Source organism: Gopherus flavomarginatus, chromosome 2 (assembly GCF_025201925.1).
Source record: "Gopherus flavomarginatus isolate rGopFla2 chromosome 2, rGopFla2.mat.asm, whole genome shotgun sequence".
Lineage (NCBI taxonomy): Eukaryota > Metazoa > Chordata > Testudines > Testudinidae > Gopherus > Gopherus flavomarginatus.
The window spans coordinates 61912958-61936037 of NC_066618.1; the positions used below are offsets into that span (position 1 = coordinate 61912958).

General features: G+C 39.1%; 1 protein-coding gene across 3 annotated transcripts in view; it reads left to right on the plus strand.

Moving 5' to 3' along the window:
* DNAH11 (dynein axonemal heavy chain 11) overlaps window positions 1-23080 on the plus strand; it is a 299093-nt gene that overhangs the window by 230519 nt on the left and 45494 nt on the right. For 2 of the 3 annotated variants that reach the window (XM_050938580.1, XM_050938578.1), the window contains 5 exons: window positions 2145-2318; window positions 7482-7717; window positions 9092-9214; window positions 19765-19957; window positions 21648-21815. In XM_050938580.1, coding sequence (XP_050794537.1) covers window positions 2145-2318; window positions 7482-7717; window positions 9092-9214; window positions 19765-19957; window positions 21648-21815 — 894 coding nt within the window. The remainder of the gene's footprint in view (window positions 1-2144; window positions 2319-7481; window positions 7718-9091; window positions 9215-19764; window positions 19958-21647; window positions 21816-23080) is intronic. The other variant, XM_050938579.1, reaches the window with a different exon arrangement.

Below are 23080 nucleotides of genomic sequence, written 5' to 3' on the forward strand. Positions count from 1 at the left end.
CACTACAAGAAGGATGTGGATAACTTGGAAAGAGTCCAGCACAGGGCAACAAAAATGATTAGGGGGCTGGAGCACGACTTATGAGGAGAGGCTGAGGGAACTGAGATTGTTTAGTCTGCAGAAGAGAAGAATGAGGGGGGATTTGATAGCTGCTTTCAACTACCTGAAAGGGGATTCCAAAGAGGATGGATCTAGACTGTTCTCAGTGGTACCTGATGACAGAACAAGGAGTAATGGTCTCAAGTTGCAGTGAGGGAGGTTTAGGTTGAATATTAGGAAAAACTTTTTCACTCAGAGAGTGGTGAAGCACTGGAATGGGTTACCTAGGGAGGTGGTGGAATCTCCTTCCTTAGAGGTTTTTACGGTCAGGCTTGACAAAGCCCTGGCTGGGATGATTTAGTTGGGAATTGGTGCTGCTTTGAGCAGGGGGTTGGATTAGATGATCTCCTGAGGTCCCTTTCAACCCTGATATTCTATGATTCTATGATACAGCCAGGATCACAGATGTCACAGAATATGCTCTAAAGAAAATTTCCAGGATACACCTGTTAACACTCTTAAAACTGCCTTCACCAGATAAGGACACTCCATCACAAAAGTAGATTGCATCTTGGAATGGGCCACCCAAATACCTCGAGAGAAACTGCTTCAACACAGTTTAAAAAAACCAACAAACCACTATCCACACACCCCGCGTTGTCATCCACCACTCAAAGCATTGGGATATCGTCCTTCAAATACAATCCATATTCAATGGAGACCACATACTGAAAAAGAACTTTTTCAAGCCTCTTCTTTTGGCCTTCAAACACAACTCACCAACCTTGCCAAACTCATTATCAGAAGCAAACTCCCCTCAGACCAGGACACACAAACCCAAAACAGCACCAGACCCTTCCAGAACAACAGATACAAAACCTGCAGCCTTATCTGAACTGCTATATCATTTCTCACAACACACCTTTCAAGCTCCATGGGTCCTACACATACCTATCACAGCATGTGATGTACCTCATCTAGTGAATCAAATGCCCCAACAACTATGTGGGTGAAACCAGACAATCCTATACTCTCGAATTAATTCTCACAAAAAATGATAAAAGATAAAAGCACCCTATGGCCTGTGAGTGAACACTGTTCACAAAATGATTATTCCATATTTGACTTTTCAGTCCTTTTCCTGAAAGGAAAGCTGTGCAACACCTTCAAAAGATGTGCCTAAGAACTTAAATTCATAACTCTGCTAGCCACTAAAAATCATGGACGTAACAGAGACCCTGGTTTTATGGGTCATTACAACAATTTGTAACACACTTTGCTGCCTATTAATCCTTTCATCCTATGCCTGGATAGATGTTAAGTGCCCACTTCATTTATAAGTGGTCTCTTAGAACATGTGAACCCTTTATTCTTAACAATCTGTCCCACCTTGTATTTACCTGTAATATTCTGGTTACCTTCTCCAGACCTCAGGAAGAGCTCTGTGAAGCTCAAAGGCTTGTCCCCTCCACCAAGATCTAATAAAAGATATTACCTCACCCACCTTGTCTTTTCAGTATCCTGGGATCAACACGGCTGCAACAAAATTGAAAACAAAAAATATGCATCGTTATTTGAACCAAACCTCTAAATCTTTGAAGTTCATCCTGTGATGGGTTTGATCACAGAAACCCCCTTGGGACTGTCACCTGATGTGCTGAGACTACCTCTGAGCTCATTTTCTCTGCCAGTTTGGGCCTCCAGAACCCTGCCTTGTTGAGCCAGACATGCCAGTCTGCTCCAACACAGACCCAGGGTCTGAACCACACACCCCAAAGATGCAGGCTTAACTGAAAACAGTTTAAGAAGTGCTCCTGTCTCCAGCATCCAGACAGCTTTGTAAGGATACCTTACAAGAGACCTTTTGCATGAAGCATATTCCAGTTACATTATATTCTCACTCGTTAGCATATTTTCATAAAATCATATGGTATGCAACATCACACATCTATTACTGATATTGTGCATTTCCTTACACCAAATTATTGTGCTTCTATACATATTTTTAAGTTATTTTGAGGTTAACCCTTCTGCCAACTCTGAGTTTAAAGAGGTAGTTAATAATATATGTGTCCATGAAATGTTGTTATAATTTTGTATTTTAGGCTGAAAAAATTCGTTGGAGCCAGTCTATTAAACATTTTAAAGCTCATGAAAAGACACTGTGTGGTGATGTCCTGTTAACAGCGGCTTTTGTGTCCTATGTTGGATCTTTTACAAAACGATATCGTCAGGAACTGGTGGAACATATGTGGATTCCATTCCTTAAATCACAAAAGGTAAAACTTATTGTACAAAATGGTGGCCTATAATGGAAGCTCATGTCCATTAGCTCTGTAGTTCAGAATATAAAAGTACAGTTCTGCTCTTAAAAGTTGACTATAAAATGTCTTTGTAGAGGTCAGTGTTTTGTCTTTCAATGGCTTTGTATCAGATTTTCTCAGAGTACAAGTAAAATATTGTTTTCTCTAACAGTAAGGCTTGCAAACTCTATGCCAAGTGAGTTTCTTTCCCTTTTACACATCTTCATTCTGTCGGCCAAATTATATCCTCTGCTAGTCCAGTGCAATAGCAGTCATTACTAATGGGAATGTGTAAGGATAAAATTCCATTTAACTTTCAGGTTTCAAGAAAATTTTGAAATGGCTTTCATTATATTGATTATTGCAACATCCTCCTCACTGACCTCCTGAACACACACATCAATTCCAAATTCAGCCACTATACTCATTTCTCTTGCCTGTTGATTTTGTCATGTAACACTGTAACATGACAACATGTACCGTGTAAATTCTCTGAATCCCTGTCTTGGCTTCCTGTCCAATATATCAAATTTAAGCTTGTTATCACCGATTTCAAAACTCTGTCACTCTGCCCTTCCTTGCTTATACTCCCTTATGAAGTTTTGGGTTGCCCCCCCCCCAACCCCTCTGCTCTGTGAGCGAATGTTCCCAACCTCTGTGTATTTCTTAATTTACCCTTACAGTCCTCATCACTGTAACATTTCAGCACCTCCCAATTATTACTGGATTTTATCCTCAAAACATCTTTGGGAAGAAAGGAAGTATTATCATCCCTATTTTCAAATGGACAGCTGAAGCAAAAGGGTAGTTTAACTGATGTGCCCAAGACCATACCAGAAGTATGTGGCTAAACTGTGAGTTTAATCCAGGTCTCCTGAGTCCACCAAGTCCAGTGGTGTATCGACTGGACCATCCTTCTTCCCTCATCCACCTGTTTGTCAGATTCTCACACAATCATCTCTGTGACCAATATGATCTTCCTGATCTTTTGTGCAGGACCCATTTGTGCCTTACAGCCTCTAGGTGACTTGTATGTAAATTACTTATTGTTATTTCTTGCCCCCCGACTCTCTGTACTTCTTTGTCTTTAGACTATGTGGTCCTTGGAGAAGGGACTAACCTTAACTCTTAGCACATTGTGATCACTACCTTAAATTAATAATAATAATTTCTCTAATACACTCTTTAAATACTGGTATTGCTAGTCAAATCAGATCTTTTACTGAGTGGCAATTTCAGACGTGTTCCCCGTGGAGAGAGAGAAATATGGTTAATGAGTTGTTTTAAAAACACAGGTGCTAGCTAAAAGCTCTTCTTTATGAAAAGTAGAAGCTACAGTGATGCAGTCTCTTAGTTTTGTGCAGGTTTGGGACACTAGATAAAGTTACATATTAAAATAATACCTTGCTTTTTAAGAACAAACCACCATCACCACCACAATGCTATGTCTGCTTCCAAACAAATTTATTTCAATCCTTGAAACTGACTATACTATTTGTCATGTTTTACTTCATAAAATTGATGGCTGCGTGATTAGAATCCGGGTTTGGCAATGTTAAAAAAATACATCCTTTGCCATAGTTCAGTAATAGTTCTTACCCAACAACAAAATTGTTGCCACGGTAACTAAACTGGAGATTATCTATCTAATCTAATCTAATCTAATCTAAACTGGGGAATAAGAATAACCTAGGGAATTATAGTCTGTTTAACTTTGGTACCCAGAAAGATAATGGAGCAAATAACCAAATAATCAATTTGTAAGCACCTAGAATTTAATAAGTGATAAGTAACAGTCAACATGTATTTATCAAAAACAAATAATGTCAAACCAACCTAATATCCTTCTTTGACATGGTAACAAACCTTGTGGATATGGGGAAGCAGCAGATGTGATATATCTCGACTTTAGTAAGGTTTCTGATACTGTCTCACGTGACTTTCTCATAAACAAAGTAGGGAAATACGACCAAGACAAACCTACTATAAAGTGGATGCACAGCAGGTTGGAAAACTGTACTTGGAGAGTAGTTATCAATGGTTCTCAATCAAGTTGGAAGGGCAGATCAAGTGGGGTACTGCAGGGATCTGTCCTGGGTCTGGTTCTATTCAGAGTTTTCAACAACTATTTGGATACTGGCATTGAGAGTATACTTATAAAGTTTATGGATGATACAAGATGGGAGGGATTTCAAGCTCTTTGGAGGGCAAGATTAGAATTCAAAATAATTTTGACAAACTGGAGAAATGGTTTAAAATAAATAGGTTGAAATTCAATAAGGAGAAATGCAAAGTACTACACTTAGAAAGGAGTAATCAATTGTACAAATAAAAAATGGGAAATGACTGCCTGGGAAGGAGTACTGCAGAAAAGGATTTAGGGGTTACAGTGGATCATAAACAGAATCTCAGTCAAGGTGGATAAAAATCAATAATTAAAAAAATCTGATTTTTTTATTTAAATCAGATTTTTTTTTTATATAAAATGCATAAAATGCATCCAGCAATCATCCTTCCATAATGCCAACTATAATAAACTTCAGAACTAACAGTGAACCATTCAAGAAATATATATTCGCTGATGATGTTTTAAAGAAAGTCACACCAGTGAACTGGTGGACGTCATTTAAGCACTTGGATTCAGAGACAGTTGAAGTGATAATCTCACTTTTAACAGCAGTAGCGTCTTCTGCTGGTGTAGAAAGAATATTTTCTTCCTGTGGACTAATTCATTCCAAATTGAGAAATCGTTTGGGACCTGAAAAAGCAGGAAAGCATGTTTTTCTTTTCCAGATTATGAACCAACAGGAAAGTGAAGGTGAAGATGATTGAGTTAGCTCCAGAAGCCAATATTTTAAGTTTCTCATGTTGACCTGGCTGACACAGTCAAATTAATTTTATTTTTTTAAATATTTCATTTAACTATTTTAGTTAAAAACAATTTTAACAAAAACAAACTTGATTTTAAAAAAACTTGAATGTTTAACTAAATTCAAAAATTCATATGCTTGTTTTGTTAAAATATTGTATGTTTGCTGCTGAAGAAAAAATCCAGAATACATAATGTTGTTGTTTTAGTTAAGCAAAACAATTTAAATGTCTGTCTGGTGGTGATCTCCTCCTAATACAATATGGCAAGAAAATGCTCCAAATATTAATGATTAGCCTGTTGAATTGGAGATAGTTCACTGCCCAATGACTTCATAAATATCTGCTTCAATTATCTTTGGTAAATGATCATTCATTTTCTGATATAGCTGTAAAACTAATCTGAAAAGTTTTCAAAATAAATCACTTTAAAAATGTATAGTGTGTACCTTCTAAAAATGAAACCTACATCTACTCAGAACTAGTAAGGCCTCAGCTGGGATACTGTGTCCAGTTCTGGGGAAGATGTGTACAGATACGAGAAAGTCCAAAGGAGAGCAACAAAAATGATTAAAGTCGAGAAAACATGACCTATGAAGGAAAGATTGAAAAAAAATGGGTTTGTTTAGTCTGGAAAAGAGACGATTGAAGGGGGACATAACAGTCTTCAAGTATGTGAAAAGTTGTTATATAAAGGCAGGTGATAAATTGATCTCCTTAGCTACTGAGGACAGGACAAGAAGTAATGGGCTTAAATTGCAGCAAGGGAGATTTAGATTAGACATTAGGAAAAACTCCCTAACTGTAAGGGTAGTTAAGCACTGGAACTAATTACTTAAGGAAGTTGTGGAATCTCCATCATTGGAGGTTTTTAAGAACAGTATATATAGGCATCTAGCAGGATGGCTTAGAAAACACTTCGTCTTGCCTCAGTGCAGGGAACTGGAGTAGATGAACTCAAGATATCTTCCAATCCTACATTTCTATGATTTCTGTGATTTGGTACATTCCTTTTAGTGCTACAGATTTTGCAAATCTGGTTCACCATAAAACATCATTTCCTGTAACCATTAATTCAGTACGTAGACTCGTCTGTGCTGGGTGGGAAGGAATAATCTTTCACCCTCCTCCAAAAAACTGTTAGATTTTGGAATTCAGTTCCAGCTGCTGTTTGCCAGAAATAAAAACCTAGGGTGAAATCCTGATACTGTTGGAATCAATGGGAGTTTTGCTATTGAATTCCATGAGGCCAATATTTCACTCTTAGAGAGGAAAGTTCTGGTAACCTATTATCAGTCCTCAGCCCATAGAGTATGCTACCTATTTGGAGATTTCCTTAAAACACTTGCTTTTTTTTAATTCTTCCCGTCTTGCGTGTGCATCCCCATCCTCCTACCTTCAGGCTTCATGATTTAAGATTTTCATTTCTTTTAAAGCACACAAGCATGATAACACTTAGCCATCATATACTCGTACTTACTCTATTTGGCTTGTGGGAAATGAGTTGGAGGTGGCAGTGCAGTTCCTAGTGTTGGCTCTAATTGGTGAGCTTATTGGCTGTCTTTGCAGAGAAGCAATAGCAATGGAGATTGCCCTATCTGTGATTTATGTAGGTGACCTCTTTATCACATAGCTGAAGCACATTAGCAAAGTGGTGTTATGCTGCTACCCATATTGTGTACCTTTTCTGTACATAATGAGCTTTATTCTTCAGAATTACCAATTCAATGCCATTCATGAGCACTGAATTTGTCCTTCTCTTTAGGTGTTAAAAGCTGTATACACTGCAAACTATATACACATATGCTGTTTACTTGATTTAATAAATCCTAAAGAAAATATTTATGAAGTTTATTAAATGAAAAGAAAACATATAGATGGAGATATACCTATCTCATAGAACTAGAAGGAACCCCAAAAGGTCATCAAGTCCAGCCCTTTGCCATCACTAGCAGGACCAAGTACTTATTTTGTCCTAGGTCCCTAAATGGCCCCCTCAAGGATTGAGCTCACAACCCTGGGTTTAGCAGGCCAATGCTCAAACCACTGAGCTATCACCCCCATCCCCTGCTGTAAATTATCGGATTATCTGCTTTGCATTATATATCCTGTTTCTTTTGGCATCTGATAGGCTGCAGGAGTCTTACTTTCTTTTATATATAATAAATCTCTAATTACATTGGCTCCTATTATTTTGTACATCGCACTCAGTCTTGTCTTGCTACTTTACAACCTTGCTAGATTATTATTATATTTCATTCCAATTCAAAGGTTCCTATTCCAATAACTGAAGGCCTGGACCTGATTGCCATGTTGACTGATGATACTACGATTGCAGCATGGAATAACGAAGGACTGCCCGGTGATAGAATGTCAACAGAAAATGCCACTATTCTAACACACTGTGAGCGTTGGCCTCTGATGATAGATCCCCAGCAACAGGGAATTAAATGGATAAAGAATAAATATGGAACTGACCTTAAAGTCATACGTCTAGGACAGAAAGGGTATGTGTGCGCACTGAAGAATTAGTTCTCATATTTACCGCTATAAATTTCCCCTAATTTTTACAAGGACTTGGTATTTGTTGTGTTGTATTTACTTGTAGATTTGAAATATTATAATACTGCTGCTTATTTATCCATGGTAGCATTTTCCATTTTAAAAGCTCTGCTTGAAAAAGACACTTCCTGCTGTACTGTTTTCAAGTGCTAAAGAGGGAATAAAGTTAATGTTGGAGGTGCATTGCACATGAGGGCAAATTAGTTTTCCCATAAATAGAGTGCTAAAAGTAAAGGCTTTGTTTAGTTTCATGATTATTGGACATTTATATAGTACAGTTTAGTATATGGGATAATGGCATATATGTACCTAATGCAGAGTGAGAGACTCAGTCTAGTGGTATTACACAGAAAACTGCATTCAGTAACAGATTATCTAAAACATTTTGAATTCTAGTAGCTAAATTTGAATGGAATTAAGTTTAGGTTCTGTGGAATGGGTCTGTTTTTATCTCCTGTCATGCTGACTTTGATTTATTGAGCGGCTTGTGGTCAGTTTTGAACTGAATGTTATTTTATCTGCTGCAGTAAAATATCGTTGAAAACTACCACATCTCTTTAATAACTTTCAAAACCTTTTAAAGACTATCATACTAGAAGAGGCTAGGTTAGTTTATTTTATTGAAATCCAGGTACAACAGATAGTTAATAGCACAGTACAGCACATGGTCTCAATAATGCCTCATTTTTAAAAGCTTTGAACAATTTAGGTCCTGTCTGCCTCCCTGAACTCATTTTTTTATACTTTTCCCACTCAACCCTTTCTCCTTTTGCTTTCCCAAGCCATACAAATAATTGTCCCCTTTGTGACCTCTTCTCCATGTCTTCCCTGCAGCTTCTTTATGCCTGAAATGATATAGTTTGGCCCATATTATTATGATTATTTATTTGAATTACTGCTATTGATTTGTCTTGTGGTAATGCCTTGGAGCCCCAGTCATGAACCAAAACCCCATTGTAATAGGCACTGTGCAAACACAGAACAAATCACTTGAGAGAAAATATCACCTGCATGTGAATTTGATTTCATTGTGAATTTCAATGTAAATGTTCTCATCAGTAGTTCTTCAGGGTAGGACCTTGTCTTTGTACAAAGCCTAACTCATGTTTGTTACTACATAAGCAGTAATAAGGAGCAAAGCCTTTTGCCTCAAATGCACAGAATTATTAACCACTGGAAAATATCTTTTTGAGTGCAATACAGCAGGTTTTGACAGAGCTCTTACACAAATATTTCTCGTTTGTATAATCTAAAGCAGAAATATATTGCTCCATAACTAGCATATCATCTAATAGGTAGCGTATGGTTTTTGTGTTAAGGTTTTTGAAGACTATTGAAAGAGCACTGGCCTGTGGAGACACCATCCTAGTTGAAAACTTGAATGAAACAGTAGACCCAGTACTTGATCCCTTACTTGGAAGAAACACAGTTAAAAAAGGGAAGTAAGTATTCTTGAGCAATCAGGATTTTTTCCTGGGAGTTGCTGCCAAGGTGACTATATATTTTTCTTTTTCTTACCTTCTCATCATAACTTTCTATGCAGCATATTTGTTTTTTGTTTTTAAGCAAGGTGATGACTTAAAACTGATGAGGAGTAAATATCAAATAATGGGGCATCTGGATGTGATTAGATCAGCACCCAAAAGTTCATATGCACATCAGAATGTAAAACCACCAATGCCATCCCAATCTTCAAAACCTCCCTGGAAATATTATGACCAGACTTTCTTGTGGGATTTCTCATGCTTTGTTTTCTAGCGTTAGCTAGAAACTGGAAGTGCAGAGACGTGCAAAATTAGGGAAAGGTAAACAAATTTCTTCGAACCTCAGCAAAAATTTGCTTTATTTTTAGAATAGTACTTTCTATTTTAAATGCCTCCAATGTTTATTAAATTCTTTATAGTTAAATATACAACACTTAAAGTAAATTTATTCCTGATTACTCACAAATTATAAGGATTTAATAAACCAGGATAGATACACAAAGGGGTCCTATGACAAATTTATTTATGATAAAATGTTGCAGCCTGATCTAAAACCCATTGAAGTCAATTAGAGTCTTTCTACTGACTTCAATGGGCTTTGACTCAGGAACTAATTGATAGCCCCTTCCTGGCAGTGGAAATTAATACACACTTGTACCTCTAGACATGGGCCGTCCATGATCAGAGGTGAAGCACATTGGTGGGACTGTGCTGTACCTGTTTTATGGCTGAATGAAAATTTCAGTCTCCAATGCTTTGCTGCATTTTTCAGAAGAATTTCAATTAGTATTTTATGAGTATTAAGATTTTAAAATAAATTTATAGCACATCAGCAGCTGCTGCAATTAAATTGGAGAGAAATTTTGATTTTGGTTACATCAGTGTAAACCTGGAGTAAATCTTTTTAGTTGATTGATCTTTTCAGCTGAAATATGGCAATGTGATCTCTGGTCAAATACAAATTTTCATTTTTACAGGCTGTGAAAAATCTCTTCAAAGGTTTTGAATTCTACAAGAGTTAAACAAATAGCAAGAGTTTGTTTCCCTCCGATACTTGGCTAAATGTGCCCTGGGTTCTGTGAGGCCTTCCTGGATAGCCACCAGAATCAGGCAGAAGGGACCATAGTTTCATATGTCCCTCAAGCAGATGAGGCCGAGTGAAATATTCTTCTTTTATTAGTGATTAGATTACTCACACAACAGGAAATTAATGGGAGGCAAAATACTGCTGTTTGTGTTTGCCGAAAAAACAAACAAACTCACTCCCATTTTTTGGCAGGGAACCCGAATTTTCTCCTTATTTGTAAAAGCTATGTGTCCCTGCCTGCAGGTATATGGGATCTTGGGGAGCAATTACCACACAGGTGGGGTGCCAATTAATTTCTTTATTAAAGGAAAAAGAAAGTGGTGGGAATTTAACAATGAAATACGATGGGATGGGGTGTATAGGGTGTTTACAATAGACAATGATGGGGAGGGTTCTTATTGAACAGTGTAGGGAGTTCTAACAGTGGGGTACAGTAAGTGGGGTTCAGCACAATGGGATACAGTACAGTCAATAAGCGTATCAAAAGAAATGTAAAAGAAAATGGTAGCTTCTATATAAAATGGTCAACAATCTTAGCTAGAATGTATTAAGTGGTTAGTGGCCTTATACACAATGTAACACAATGCTATCAATGCAAATACAAAGTATATCAGAAAAGTGGAAGCAACCAATGGGGTGTTATAATTACAAGTAAAATGTGAATCACAGTGCAATAATACAATATGGGTGATAAGTGAAATTATGCAATGTAACGGTATAAAAGAAAAGTAATGACTTAATGTGTGAGGCTAGGATAGCAGGTAATCTGCAAGAGTGTACCTAAAGGCTGGGTCAAGGAACAGGAGGGGGAAGGGGAGTGAATGATTAGTGGCAACTGATGAGAGGAGAGTGTGGCTGGAAGCAGCGAGAGACTCTGAAGCCCTGCAGGGTAAGGACAATGGAGCAGTGTGATGGTGATCTTCAGTAGGGGAGGGGCAGCGGAGAAGTGTAAAGAAGGGTGAGAGAGAGGTTTAAGCAACAAGCGGACACCAAAAACAAAGGGAAAAAAAAGCAGCAAAGAGTTTGGGAAGTTTCACAGGGGGAGAAGCAGCAAGGGGTTTGGGAAGTTCGGAGGGTGATGCAGACACGGGGGGGAAGCAGCAAGGAGTTGGGAAGTTCGGAGAGAGTGCAGATGCAAGGGAAAAAGCAGCAAAGGGTTACAACGGAGACACGGAGAAGCACACAGAGGGGGAGATTGGAGCGGGGGAAAAACAGACACGCAAAAGTTCAGGGAGAGATCGGGACAGCGGGAAGACGAATTTAAGCAGCAAAAACCTTATCTATCTTAACCAACGACTAGGCAAAACAACAAATATCACTATGCTAAGCAAAACTATAACAAGCAGCTATACAGAGCAACAAAACAGTAAACTATAACAAGGCAGGTGAACTTACAAGCTCTACAATCTTAACAAACTATGACTTATTAAACTAAAAAAAACAAAACCTATGGTGCACCTTGTGCTATGGGGAAGTCACAGAGGGCAGAGTGGTATGTGCCCAGGATCCAGCTCCCAAGGAAGCCAAGGGATGGTGGCTGCAGCAATGGATACAGCTGAAAGCAGGGAGCCCCGAGGCAAAGCCCACAGGAGCAGAGCTTAGCAGCGGCACAAACTTATTTTTAGCGGCAAAGCGCTGCGGAGTTTGAGAGGTTTTAAGACACAGACCAAGGTTTAGCTTGAGTCTGTGTGCTGGGGAAACAGAGCCAGCAGCTAAAATAATAAAATAAAAGTACAGAAAGTTTTACAGAGGGATTCTTACCAGTCCCCAAGGCAGCAGCAAAGGCAGAAGCAGCAGCAACATCAGAAGAAGCAAGGAGGGCTTGGTACAGTCTCAATAATCAGGAGATCTCTCAGGTAGCAATTCGTTCTTCGGGGGGGGGTTAAAAAACCGGGGGTACACTCAAAAATAAAACAAGAGCGGAGAAAGGACCCCCCAAAACCCCTGGCTGATCAGACGAGGCAGCAATGCAGGAACCTTTCTGATGTTTGTTTCAAAAATGTCTGTTTTTAAAGGCAAACTCAGGCAGTTTCCCGCCAGTAATCCTGATAGGCTCCCTCTGTCACAGGGGAGGAGGCACAGGGAAAAACTGCGGGTGAGCACAGGAACATGTCTGGGCAGAGTCCTGTGCAATAGGTGACTCAAAAGCACATGATGCCTATGACTTATGCCCAGGATCTTAAAAACACAATAGGTCTTGCAGCTCTGGACATTGCCTGCCCTACACCGAGCCCAGGTTCAACGAGGTGATAACAGGACTAACCCTTTGAACAGGGCAATGGTCCCATTTAGCACGCAGCACAAGTGGCCATCCCTTTGAGAAGGGCAATGGCTCTTGTCAAACAACTTAAGGGGCCCTCCCTTTGAGAAGGGCAGTGGCCCTGGTAAACAACTTAACAGCCAGGGAACGGCGGCCATAGGAGGAAAACAAAAACAAAATGGAGTATGGGGACAGCTGTAAGAAACAAAATGGAATAGGGGTATAGCTGTAACAGACACTATGGAGTGTACACAAGTTCAGCTTCTTGAACACATCACTTGTTCACGCCTGACACCATTTTATGCAAGACACAGCATTGCCCTGCACCTTACCCCACCTTGAAATGTTTCATTTTCATTACATTTTAGGACGTAGCTAAAGAGTCTCAAACAACTGCTCTACTCTTCCCCAACTATCTCTACCCACTGCATTCTTGGTTAGATGATGATCGTTAGTTACTATTTTTCAGTCCACAAAGGTTTGCTCAGTACCTCACGATACGGATAAGATAACACAAGGACTGGTTCTGCTTGCACATACACCAATGTAAATCTCAAATAATTCTATTAAGTCCTAGTTACACTGGTATAAAACGAGTGTGATTAGAATCAAGTCCCATGGTCCTGAAAGTCTTACTATCTAATTTTAGACACGATGTAACCAAGAGGATTATAAAATAGTGGGGAGGAGTTGAGATGGAAAGGGCAGAGGTCGCAGCAATATCATTATACAGTAACTCAGCAAAGGCTTGCGCACAGCATGATGTAGCAATATATATCAACACTAGTCAATTTAATATTTAGTAATCAGTGTGTTTAAGTGTCCTTTGCAGGAATGGCTAAAAGGTCATCCAGTTAACATTTAAAAGACATTACGCACAATGAATCATGGAAGATGTGCCATGTTTACCTCTTGCGGCAGTGGAACAATGCAGACCTCCCCTAGCAAACAAGCAAAGTTTCCAGCATTCTGTTTTTTAGTAGTTTTGTCAGGCATTTGTTTTTTCCTCCTAATAAAGAAAGACTAGAAAGATGTTTGTGATAGATATGGTGTAGTCCAACAGTTGAAGTTCATTAATAATTGGAATGTTGTAGAGTATGAAGTAATGAATACTAATTACTCCTTTCTTGTCTGACAGCACCCTGCAGACCAATACATCAGCTTAGACTTTAATTTGGTTCTAGTAATGGTTTCATCAATAGTACATTAATTCTGTGTTTGAAAAGATATACAGTTGAACCTGACCCACACAGTAGACACTACTGTCATAAAATGGCCACATACTGACAACAGCTGGATAATTAGAAATAATTAAATCTACTGAGCTTCAGACAATCCTAATTTTAAGTAAAATATGTCTTATGATATCAATCGACAGAAAGCATAGCTGAGAAGATATATCAACTTGTAGTACTTACAAAGCAAATTTATTAGCTTACATATTTAAAAACTTCATAAAATTATATTCCCTCATAGTTAACTGGGGGTTTTTTTTAGGTTAAATCCTGTACAGTCACTCTATAAGGAACATACCATAATACCAATTTATGGTGGTGGTTCTGAATGAAGACTGGGTATTTGGCATCTTTGAAAACTGGGCTTACTATCTTTAGAGACCTAAGCTTTAAAATGTTGGCCATGCAAATGTATTTGCTGCCTAACAAACACCTTAACAGGGAGTATGTACTGGATTGTGATCTCCTTTTCACAAAAAGGATTGGGGTACTTTGAAGTATAAATTGTACTTTGAGATGTTTTCAGGTTTGATTGTGCATATAGTTGCAGCATTAGTCTGATAACATTGTGACCATGCATGACTGTTATGTATTCTTTAGGAAACAGCATGACAATTAACTCAGTTTCTGTTCAGGAATAACTTTCATTTCCTTGAACATGCCAGCTGTGCAATTTTCAGGCAGAATTTTTTTTCCACAAAACTAGTTTGACAAACTTATACAGTCTGCCTGCTGAGATTGCAAAGTAACAGCTTCAGTCTACATCTGATTAGTTCAGCTTTGCTTTCTACATTAGTTGCTGGACTTCACAAGTGTGAGGTAGAAGCTTTTAATTTAAACAGCAGGGCTTGAAATAAAGCTTTTTATGTCAATTGAAAAGTGGTCCTGTTTTCCACCCCCCCCAAAGTAGGAAAGTATTTTTTCCTTACTTTCTTGTTCAAAAATCTATCTACCACCTCTCTTCATCTTGTCTGAGCCACTCTGAAATGCAGTAGTTGTAGGAGTCTGACGTATTTTATACCATTTAGAGGCACAGTTCTTTAATGGGAACTATCCATCTTGAAATAATACAGGAGGTCAGACTAGATGATCTAATGGTCCCTTGTAGCCTTAAACACTATAAATCTATGAAATACAAATCTTTTAATTTTAAGTAGTCAAACTATTTACTAAAAAAGCTGTTGTTCAGCTTTCAATCGGAGATTCTCACCTTTTTTCATACAATGAGGCCATATTCATCCACTCAAGACTTCTTCCTAAGTCTCTTCTCCTAGGGTCTTGAGTGTTATCCTGCCTTTTCTCCCAAACAACATACCTGCAAAGGAAGAGCTGTTCGTTTGGTAGATGGTTTAGCCATGGTCATTAATCCTCAGGATGTGAAGTTTCAGCCTCCAGATCGTTCAGAATATCTTCCAATGTAGGGAATTGCCTTCCATAAAGTGGCTCTCTTTGAGTGTGTCATCAAAACTTTCTCTGTTCTTGGTCCTTCAATGCAGAAGCCATTCATTCCTTTCACCTGGGATTGGAAGAAAAAATACGGTGTTGCTTTGGGTGTCAGGTCCTGAGAGAGAGAGAGAGACAGAACAGAGATGATTTCGCTGGCTCTCTTGGTGGTCTCTGTGTTCTCAAACCCAATCAATCTCATACTGAGCTGGCCCTGGAAACTCCCCTTATTCCATATCTACTCTCCCAAAGTTTAATTCCTTTTGTCCACCTCTGGTGCCTCAAACTAATGCATGTAAACTGAATGAAACTGCTTTTTAGATTAAGGCTTCTTCTCTGAAGTTGCTGAGTAGCAAGCAGCAGAAAAGTTGAAGCTGATGAGAGCTCCTTGGTATTTTTGAAAATCAAGTCACTTATTTAGGTACACAATTATAGATTTAGGCACCTAACTTGAAGCTCCTATTTCTGAAAATGTTGGCTTTTGTGCCTACTCATCAGCTATATCCATTGTTCTTAGACCCATCAGAAGACAGGAGTTTAGTTCAAATCCTTACATTTGAAAAGACCACCTTGACTTAACCACGAGGTCTTGCATGATCTAAAAAATAAAAAGGAGTCATATAAAAAATGGAAACTAGGACAGATTACAAAGGATGAATATAGGCAAACAACACAGGAATGCAGGGGCAAGATTAGAAAGGCAAAGGCACAAAATGAGCTCAAACTAGCTACGGGAATAAAGGAAAGCAAGAAGACTTTTTATCAATACATTAGAAGCAAGAGGATGACCAAGGACAGGGTAGGCCCACTGCTCAGTGAGGAGGGAGAAACAGTAACAGGAAATTTGGAAATGGCAGAGATGCTTAATGACTGCTTTGTTTCGGTCTTCACTGAGAAGTCTGAAGGAATGTCTAGTATAGTGAATCCTTACGGGAAGAGGGTAGATTTAGAAGAGAAAATAAGGAAAGAGCAAGTTAAATATCACTTAGAAAAGTTAGATGCCTGCAAGTCACCAGGGCCTGATGAAATGCATCCTAGAATACTCAAGGGGCTAATAGAGGAAGTCTCTGAGCCTCTAGCTATTATCTTTGGAAAATCATAGGAGATGGGAGAGATTCCAGAAGACTGGAAAAGGGCAAATATAGTGCCCATCTGTAAAAAGGGAGATAAAAACAACTCAGGGAACTACAGTCCAATTAGTTTAACTTCTATGCCAGGGAAGATAATTGAGCAAGTAATTAAGGAAATCATCTGCAAACACTTGGAAGGTGGTAAGGTGATAGGGAATAGCCTGCATGGATTTGTAAAGAGCAAATCATGTCAAACCAATCTGATAGCTTTCTTTGATAGGATAACGAGTCTTATGGATAAGGGAGAAGCGGTGGATGTGGTATACCTAGACTTTAGTAAGCCATCTGATACAGTCTCACATGATATTCTTATCGATAAACTAGGCAAATACAATTTAGATGGGGCTACTATAAGGTGGGTGCATAACTGGCTGGATAACCGTACTCAGAGAGTAGTTGTTAATGGTTCCCAATCCTGCTGGAAAAGTATAACAAGTGGGGTTCCGCAGGGGTCTGTTTTGGGATCGGCTCTGTTCAATATCTTCATCAACGACTTAGATATTGGCATAGAAAGTATGCTTATTAAGTTTGCAGATGATACCAAACTGGAAGGGATTGCAACTGCTTTGGAGGACAGGGTCATAATTCAAAATGATCTGGACAAATTGGAGAAATGGTCTGAGGTAAACAGAGTGAAGTATAACAAAGACAAATGCAAAGTGCTCCACTTCGGAAGGAAAAATCAGTTTCACACATACAAAATGGGAAGAGACTGTCTAGGAAGGAGTATGGCAGAAAGGGATCTAGGGGTTATAGTGGACTACAAGCTAAATATGAGTCAACAGTGTGATGCTGTTGTAAAAAAAGCAAACATGATTCTGGGATGCATTAACAGGTGTGTTGTGAGCAAGACATGAGAAGTCATTCTTCCGTTCTACTCTGCGCTGGTTAGGCCTCAACTGGAGTATTGTGTCCAGTTCTGGGCACCGCATTTCAAGAAGGATGTGGAGAAATTGGAGAGGGTCCAGAGAAGAGCAACAAAAATGATTAAAGGTCTAGAGAATATGACCTATGAAGGAAGGCTGAAAGAACTGGGTTTGTTTAGTTTGGAAAAGAGAAGACTTAGAGGGGACAAGATAGCAGTTTTCAGGTATCTAAAAGAGTGTCATAAGGAGGAGGGAGAAAACTTGTTCACTTTAGCCTCTAATGATAGAACAAGAAGCAATGGGCTTAAACTGAAGCAGAGAAGGTTTAGGTTGGACATTAGGAAAAAGTTCCTAACTGTCAGGGTGGTTAAACACTGGAATAAATTGATTCATTTTTCTCTGAAAGCCTCTAACTAGAAGAAGTGGAGGTTCTGCAGCTTATATATCAAGCTTGTTGTAAAGGTCTTCTGCCATGTTCCCTGGAAGAAGGAGACTTAATGCCGCCTGTTCTGATTGTCTCGGTAGGATGGGAGATGAAAAGACTATATGTGAAGAAATTACCAAAAGTAACCCTTTGTAGTGATTCCTGTAGCGACGAGTCTTGTACTACCTCTCCATTCAGAATTCCACTCGTAGCGCTTACACACATTATATTATTTCATACTCCAGAATTAATTTCTAGATGGATACAATTCATGGAAACAATGAAATGATTCTGTTGTGTGTTTTCCCACCCCCTGGTTAACATCATTGTTGCTCATATTCTTTGAACCATGAGAGAGCAATAACAAAACATTTATTTTTCCCAAATCTGCAACTAACAAAAAAAGTCAGCATAGCTGCAGTTATAAAACCCACTGAGTCATTATCTAATTTTTGCCTTTCATAGATGATAACCACACAAATGGATAATTTATTACTTCTGTGAATTGAGAACTCTAATACTTCTGTACAAGAGTCCAGGGCTCATTTAACAGCCAGACTTCCTTTCATTTCTATAAGGTAGTATTGTTCCCTTGATAGTCTCCTCACTGACAAAACTAACTGATGTACTCCTCTGTCAGAAACCTGGTTCCAACACCTGTATGCCTGTGTATATGTATGTTGCTCTGAGGTCAAAATTATCCTCTTAGTTGTGCTCAGCTGTGTTCAGGTCTGATGTTTTGCTCTCTGTATCAGTTTAGAATTCCACATTTGGAACCTAACGTGTTGCAAGAACACGGTATCAGAGTTGAAATCTGCCTTGCTGACCTGAGAAGTTAATTTTATCCTTAGGTATTAAATCCCACCCAAAAAATGATAAACTGGATGCTGGATCCTTTTTAGTACAGTTTTATATAGGATTTGTTAATTTTATTTTAAAATCCGGGCCATTTATATACAGGTGCCTAAATAAGAATTTAGGAACCTAATTTCATGCTGCCAGGTTTCAAAAGTTTGGCTAGGGTTGATATGCTTTTTGCAGGTCAACCAGGTTCATCATTTGCCATTATTCAGAGGCCTGTTTTCCTCTGATTCTCTAACGTTGTAAGCTCAACGGCAGTTTGACTGAGCTAATTGCTGCGGTGTGCAGGCTACTACCTCCCTGTTGTTCAATCTCATTTGTATTTTTCCACTTCGTGGTGCTATGGAAAAGAGGTAAAATAATAAGAGACCAAAGACTACAGAACATTAATTTTTGTTTTTCAAAATTATGCCATAATATAAGAGGGCTAGGTCAATGCTATCTTTTCTCCAAGTCTCAACTTGATGCTTTAGTAAGGTCTCCAGGTAACAGTAGCACCACAGCATAGTGCATGCTGGGACATTATAGCAAGGTCAGAGCCAGCAAGCAATGCCTTACTTAAGGGATCTTAAGTGGAATAAAAGATACTTTTCAAATCACTCACTCTATGCAGCATGTGACCTAGTAATTAATTTGTTTTGAACAAAACATTTTGTCGGCCACTTTTAAAAATCCTCTTTAGTTCCTCAGTCGACATCCCTTTGTCTATTCCTGTCATTTGTCAGTTTATCATAACCATGTATTTCTGTTTGTTTGTTTGCGTTAGCCTTTATAGCTGGAATATTTAAAAGATGCTAAAGAAAACAATTGTAAGAACACACACAGTTCATGTAAGAATTATTTGAGAGCTTGTCCAAGTTCATAGTAAGGAGCAAGGACACAAGGTTACCTCTGAACCATGAACTCTCTATCCTGCAACCTGTTTCATTGCCAATAAGCCACAAGTGTATGCTGCTATATGAGCAGGTGAACCTATTGAAATGAAAATGATGAAATGGTGGGTGAGAGTTTAAACTTCATTTGCTTTAGGTGAATTTTATCATCCTCATGTTGTGTCTCAAACTGCAAATATTGAGCATTTGTCTTGTGTCTGTTTTCTGTGGCATTAAACTTGTACAGTACTGGTCTTATGTAATGTAGGATATTTGTGAATTGCTTTATTCAGTACTGTTCCCATCACTTTGCATGTTAACTATTGTCAGGTATATCAAGATTGAAGACAAAGAATGTGAGTTCAACAAGAATTTCCATCTGATCCTTCACACGAAGCTTGCTAACCCTCACTATCAGCCAGAATTACAGGCTCAGACCACCCTCATTAATTTCACTGTCACAAGGGATGGGCTAGAAGAGCAGGTTGTTAGTGTTGAAAGACCTGACTTAGAAAAACTTAAGGTAAGACGACCTTTTGACCAGTGGGTTGCTGTTCCTCAGGGTCTAAGGCCAGCATTAATATACCCGTTTGAATCTACTGAGCAGTGATTGTCAATAACTTCTATATCAAGTAGATACCGAGAGGTGCGTGAAGCACTTGCTGGAGTCCCACTGAGTTCTCAACTCTGCAAGTCTTGGAGTTTTGTTCTAACATAAAGTATCGCTAGAATTTGTATATTACGACCTTATTCCTATGTTTCTTTCTGCTCTTCCATTTTCACCATGTCTGTGAATGGTGAAATGGATTAACCCTGTTCAGTGTATTTTGTGAGTCAATGGTCTTGAGCCAATAAGCAAAAACTAAATTTCATGCCAACCTATAAGAGGATATGACTGCACTAGTAGGCTCTAGGGCATTCGGTTAATTGTACTAAGAATCTATTCTTGCTATTTGTGCAATGCAGAAATGTATTTATGGCAATAATAACACATTTTACAGTAATTGATGAACAAATATTTTTATAAATGGTTGAAAAGGGGTCTTGATTAGATTTGTCGTATGATTACTGGATGTTAAATGAAAGATTATAAATATATAGGTGAAAAATTAAAAATAAAAGTACTTCATATTGCTATAGCACATTTCTTTCAAAGATCTTGAAACACTTTGCAGGCTCAAATGCGTCAAGCCTCAACACCAGTAGGAAGTTGAGACTATTTTACCCATTTACAGAAGAGTAAACTGTGGTACAGATGTTAAATTACTTGTCAAGGAACAGAGCTGGGAACATAGTCTGAAAACTTCTGAGCCAGATTCTCCCTTGCGTCTGAGCTCTGCTTGTGGCAGAGTTGTGGGGAAAGCTGTCAAGGATGAAGTTATGCTTCCCTGATCATCTGAGTTATTTTCTGCCAGCCTCATGGTCCAGTGGAGTGCCCCCAGTAAGGGTCCATATGCTGATTGGATGTTCCCCTAAGGGATCATAAACCAATAGATGCTCAAGGTACCAGAGCAGACCTCTGCCATGCTTTATCTGCCCTAGCCTGCCTGCTGAGGTGAGGGGGAAGTGGCTAATGCAGGAGTTGGCTCCATCAGCTTTACAGGGGAATTTCCTCTGCTGGGAAATTCTCCACTTGCCAGTTATGACCAGATCCTGCTCACTTCGTGCAACCCTGAGAAGAACAAGGTGGTTAGAGCAGAATCAAGAATCATCCCAGGTTCTTGGTGCCATGCTTTCATGTTTGACCATGCTGAGGGCCACCCAGAGGATTCAGGGGTCCTGGGGCAAAGCGGGGGAGCTGCGGCACTTGTACTCACCTGGCAGCAGTCCGGGTCTTCAGCGGCATTTCGGCGGCGGGGGGCCCTTCAGTCGCTCCGTGTTTTCGGCAGCACTGAAGGGTCCCCCGCCACTGAAATGCCACAGAAGACCCAGACTGCCTCCAGGCCAAGGCTCGTGGGGCCCAGGGCAAATTGCCCCACTTGCCCCTTTCCTCCCCACCCCCCCGGCGGCCCTGACCAGGCTTTCCTCCTGACTGGTTGCTATAATTGTAACATACATTTTCATTAGAATAGAAGATGGCATCTCTTTTTCAGAAACAAAACTGAAATAGAGTGATGGGACAGAATGGAGAATAAAGACCATAGAGTCTGCAAAACAAATGATCATCCTTTGCTGCTGCTGTTTAAGTCTAAATTTTTCATTCCCTTTATTAGTCTCTCCTGACCAAGCAACAGAATGATTTCAAGATTGAGCTGAAGCACCTAGAGGATGATCTTTTGCTTCGTCTGTCAGCTGCTGAGGGTAGTTTCTTGGGTGACACAGAACTGGTAGAGAAACTTGAATCAACAAAGTCGACAGCGGCAGAAATAGAGCACAAGGAAGTAACAATTTCTGTTTTATTAGTTTTAGAAGTTACCTGTAAAATTCAAATTATTTATTTCATATTTTAAAATGAGGGTTTTTTAGAATTATCCACAAGTAGACTTTTTATGTTGCTGTCATGCTCAGGTGTTTGGTAAAAGCTTTATATGCAAAGACTATATTAGTGGCGTGCGACTGGCCACATAAATCACATGGTATAATTTTTGCTCTCTGGTTGCATGCCTGAAACTTCATAAACAGGATGATCATTAGTGGCATGAATTGTGATTTAAACATATTTGTCGCAAATGAATATGGGTGCTCTCAAAAAGAACTGCCATTCCCTAACATTTAAGTGAATGGAAGGTCTATATGTATGAAAGCTCATGGACATGCAAAGGGATATGAATGTGGCTGAATCCAAAATCATTTCAAAATCTAAGAAACCTGCTTTCAAGTAATTTTTCCTCACTATTTCCCTGCTCTGAGACTAATTAAGAGACTAGCTAGAGATGATAAGAACGGCCATACTAGGTCAGATGAATGGTCTATCTAACCCTGTATCCTGTCTTACAACAGTGGCCAATGCCAGGTGTTTCAGAGGGAATGAACAGAACAGACAATCGTCAATGATCCATCCCCTGTCACCCACTCCCAGCTTCTGACAATCAGAGGCTATGGACACCCAGAGCATGGGGTTACATCCCTGACCATCTTGGCTAATCGCCATTGATGGATCTATCCTCCATGAATTTATCTAATTCTTTTTTGAACCCTGCTATAGTTTTGGCCTTCACAACATCCCTTCGCAATGAGTTCCACAGGTTGTGCATTGTGTAAAGAAGTACTTCCTTTTGTGTGTGTTAAACTTGCTGCTCATTAATTTCATTGGGTGACCACTGGTTCTTGTGCAATGTGAAGAAGTAAATAACACTTCGTTATTCTCTTTCTCCACACCATTCACAATTTCATAGACCTCTTTCATATTCCAAGCAAAAAAGTCCCAGTCTTTGTAGTCTCTCCTCATATGGAAGCTATTCCATACCTTTAATAATTTTTGTTGCCCTTCCCTGGACCTTTTCCAATTCTAATATATGTTTTTGAGATAGGGTGACCAGAACTGTATGTAGTATGCAAAATGAGGGCATACCTTGGATTTATATAGTGGCATTATATTTTCTGTCTTATCTATTCCTTTCCTAATGGTTCCCTACATTCAGTTAGCTTTTTAGACTGCTGCTGCATATTGAGCAGATATTATCAGAGAACTATTCACAATAATTCC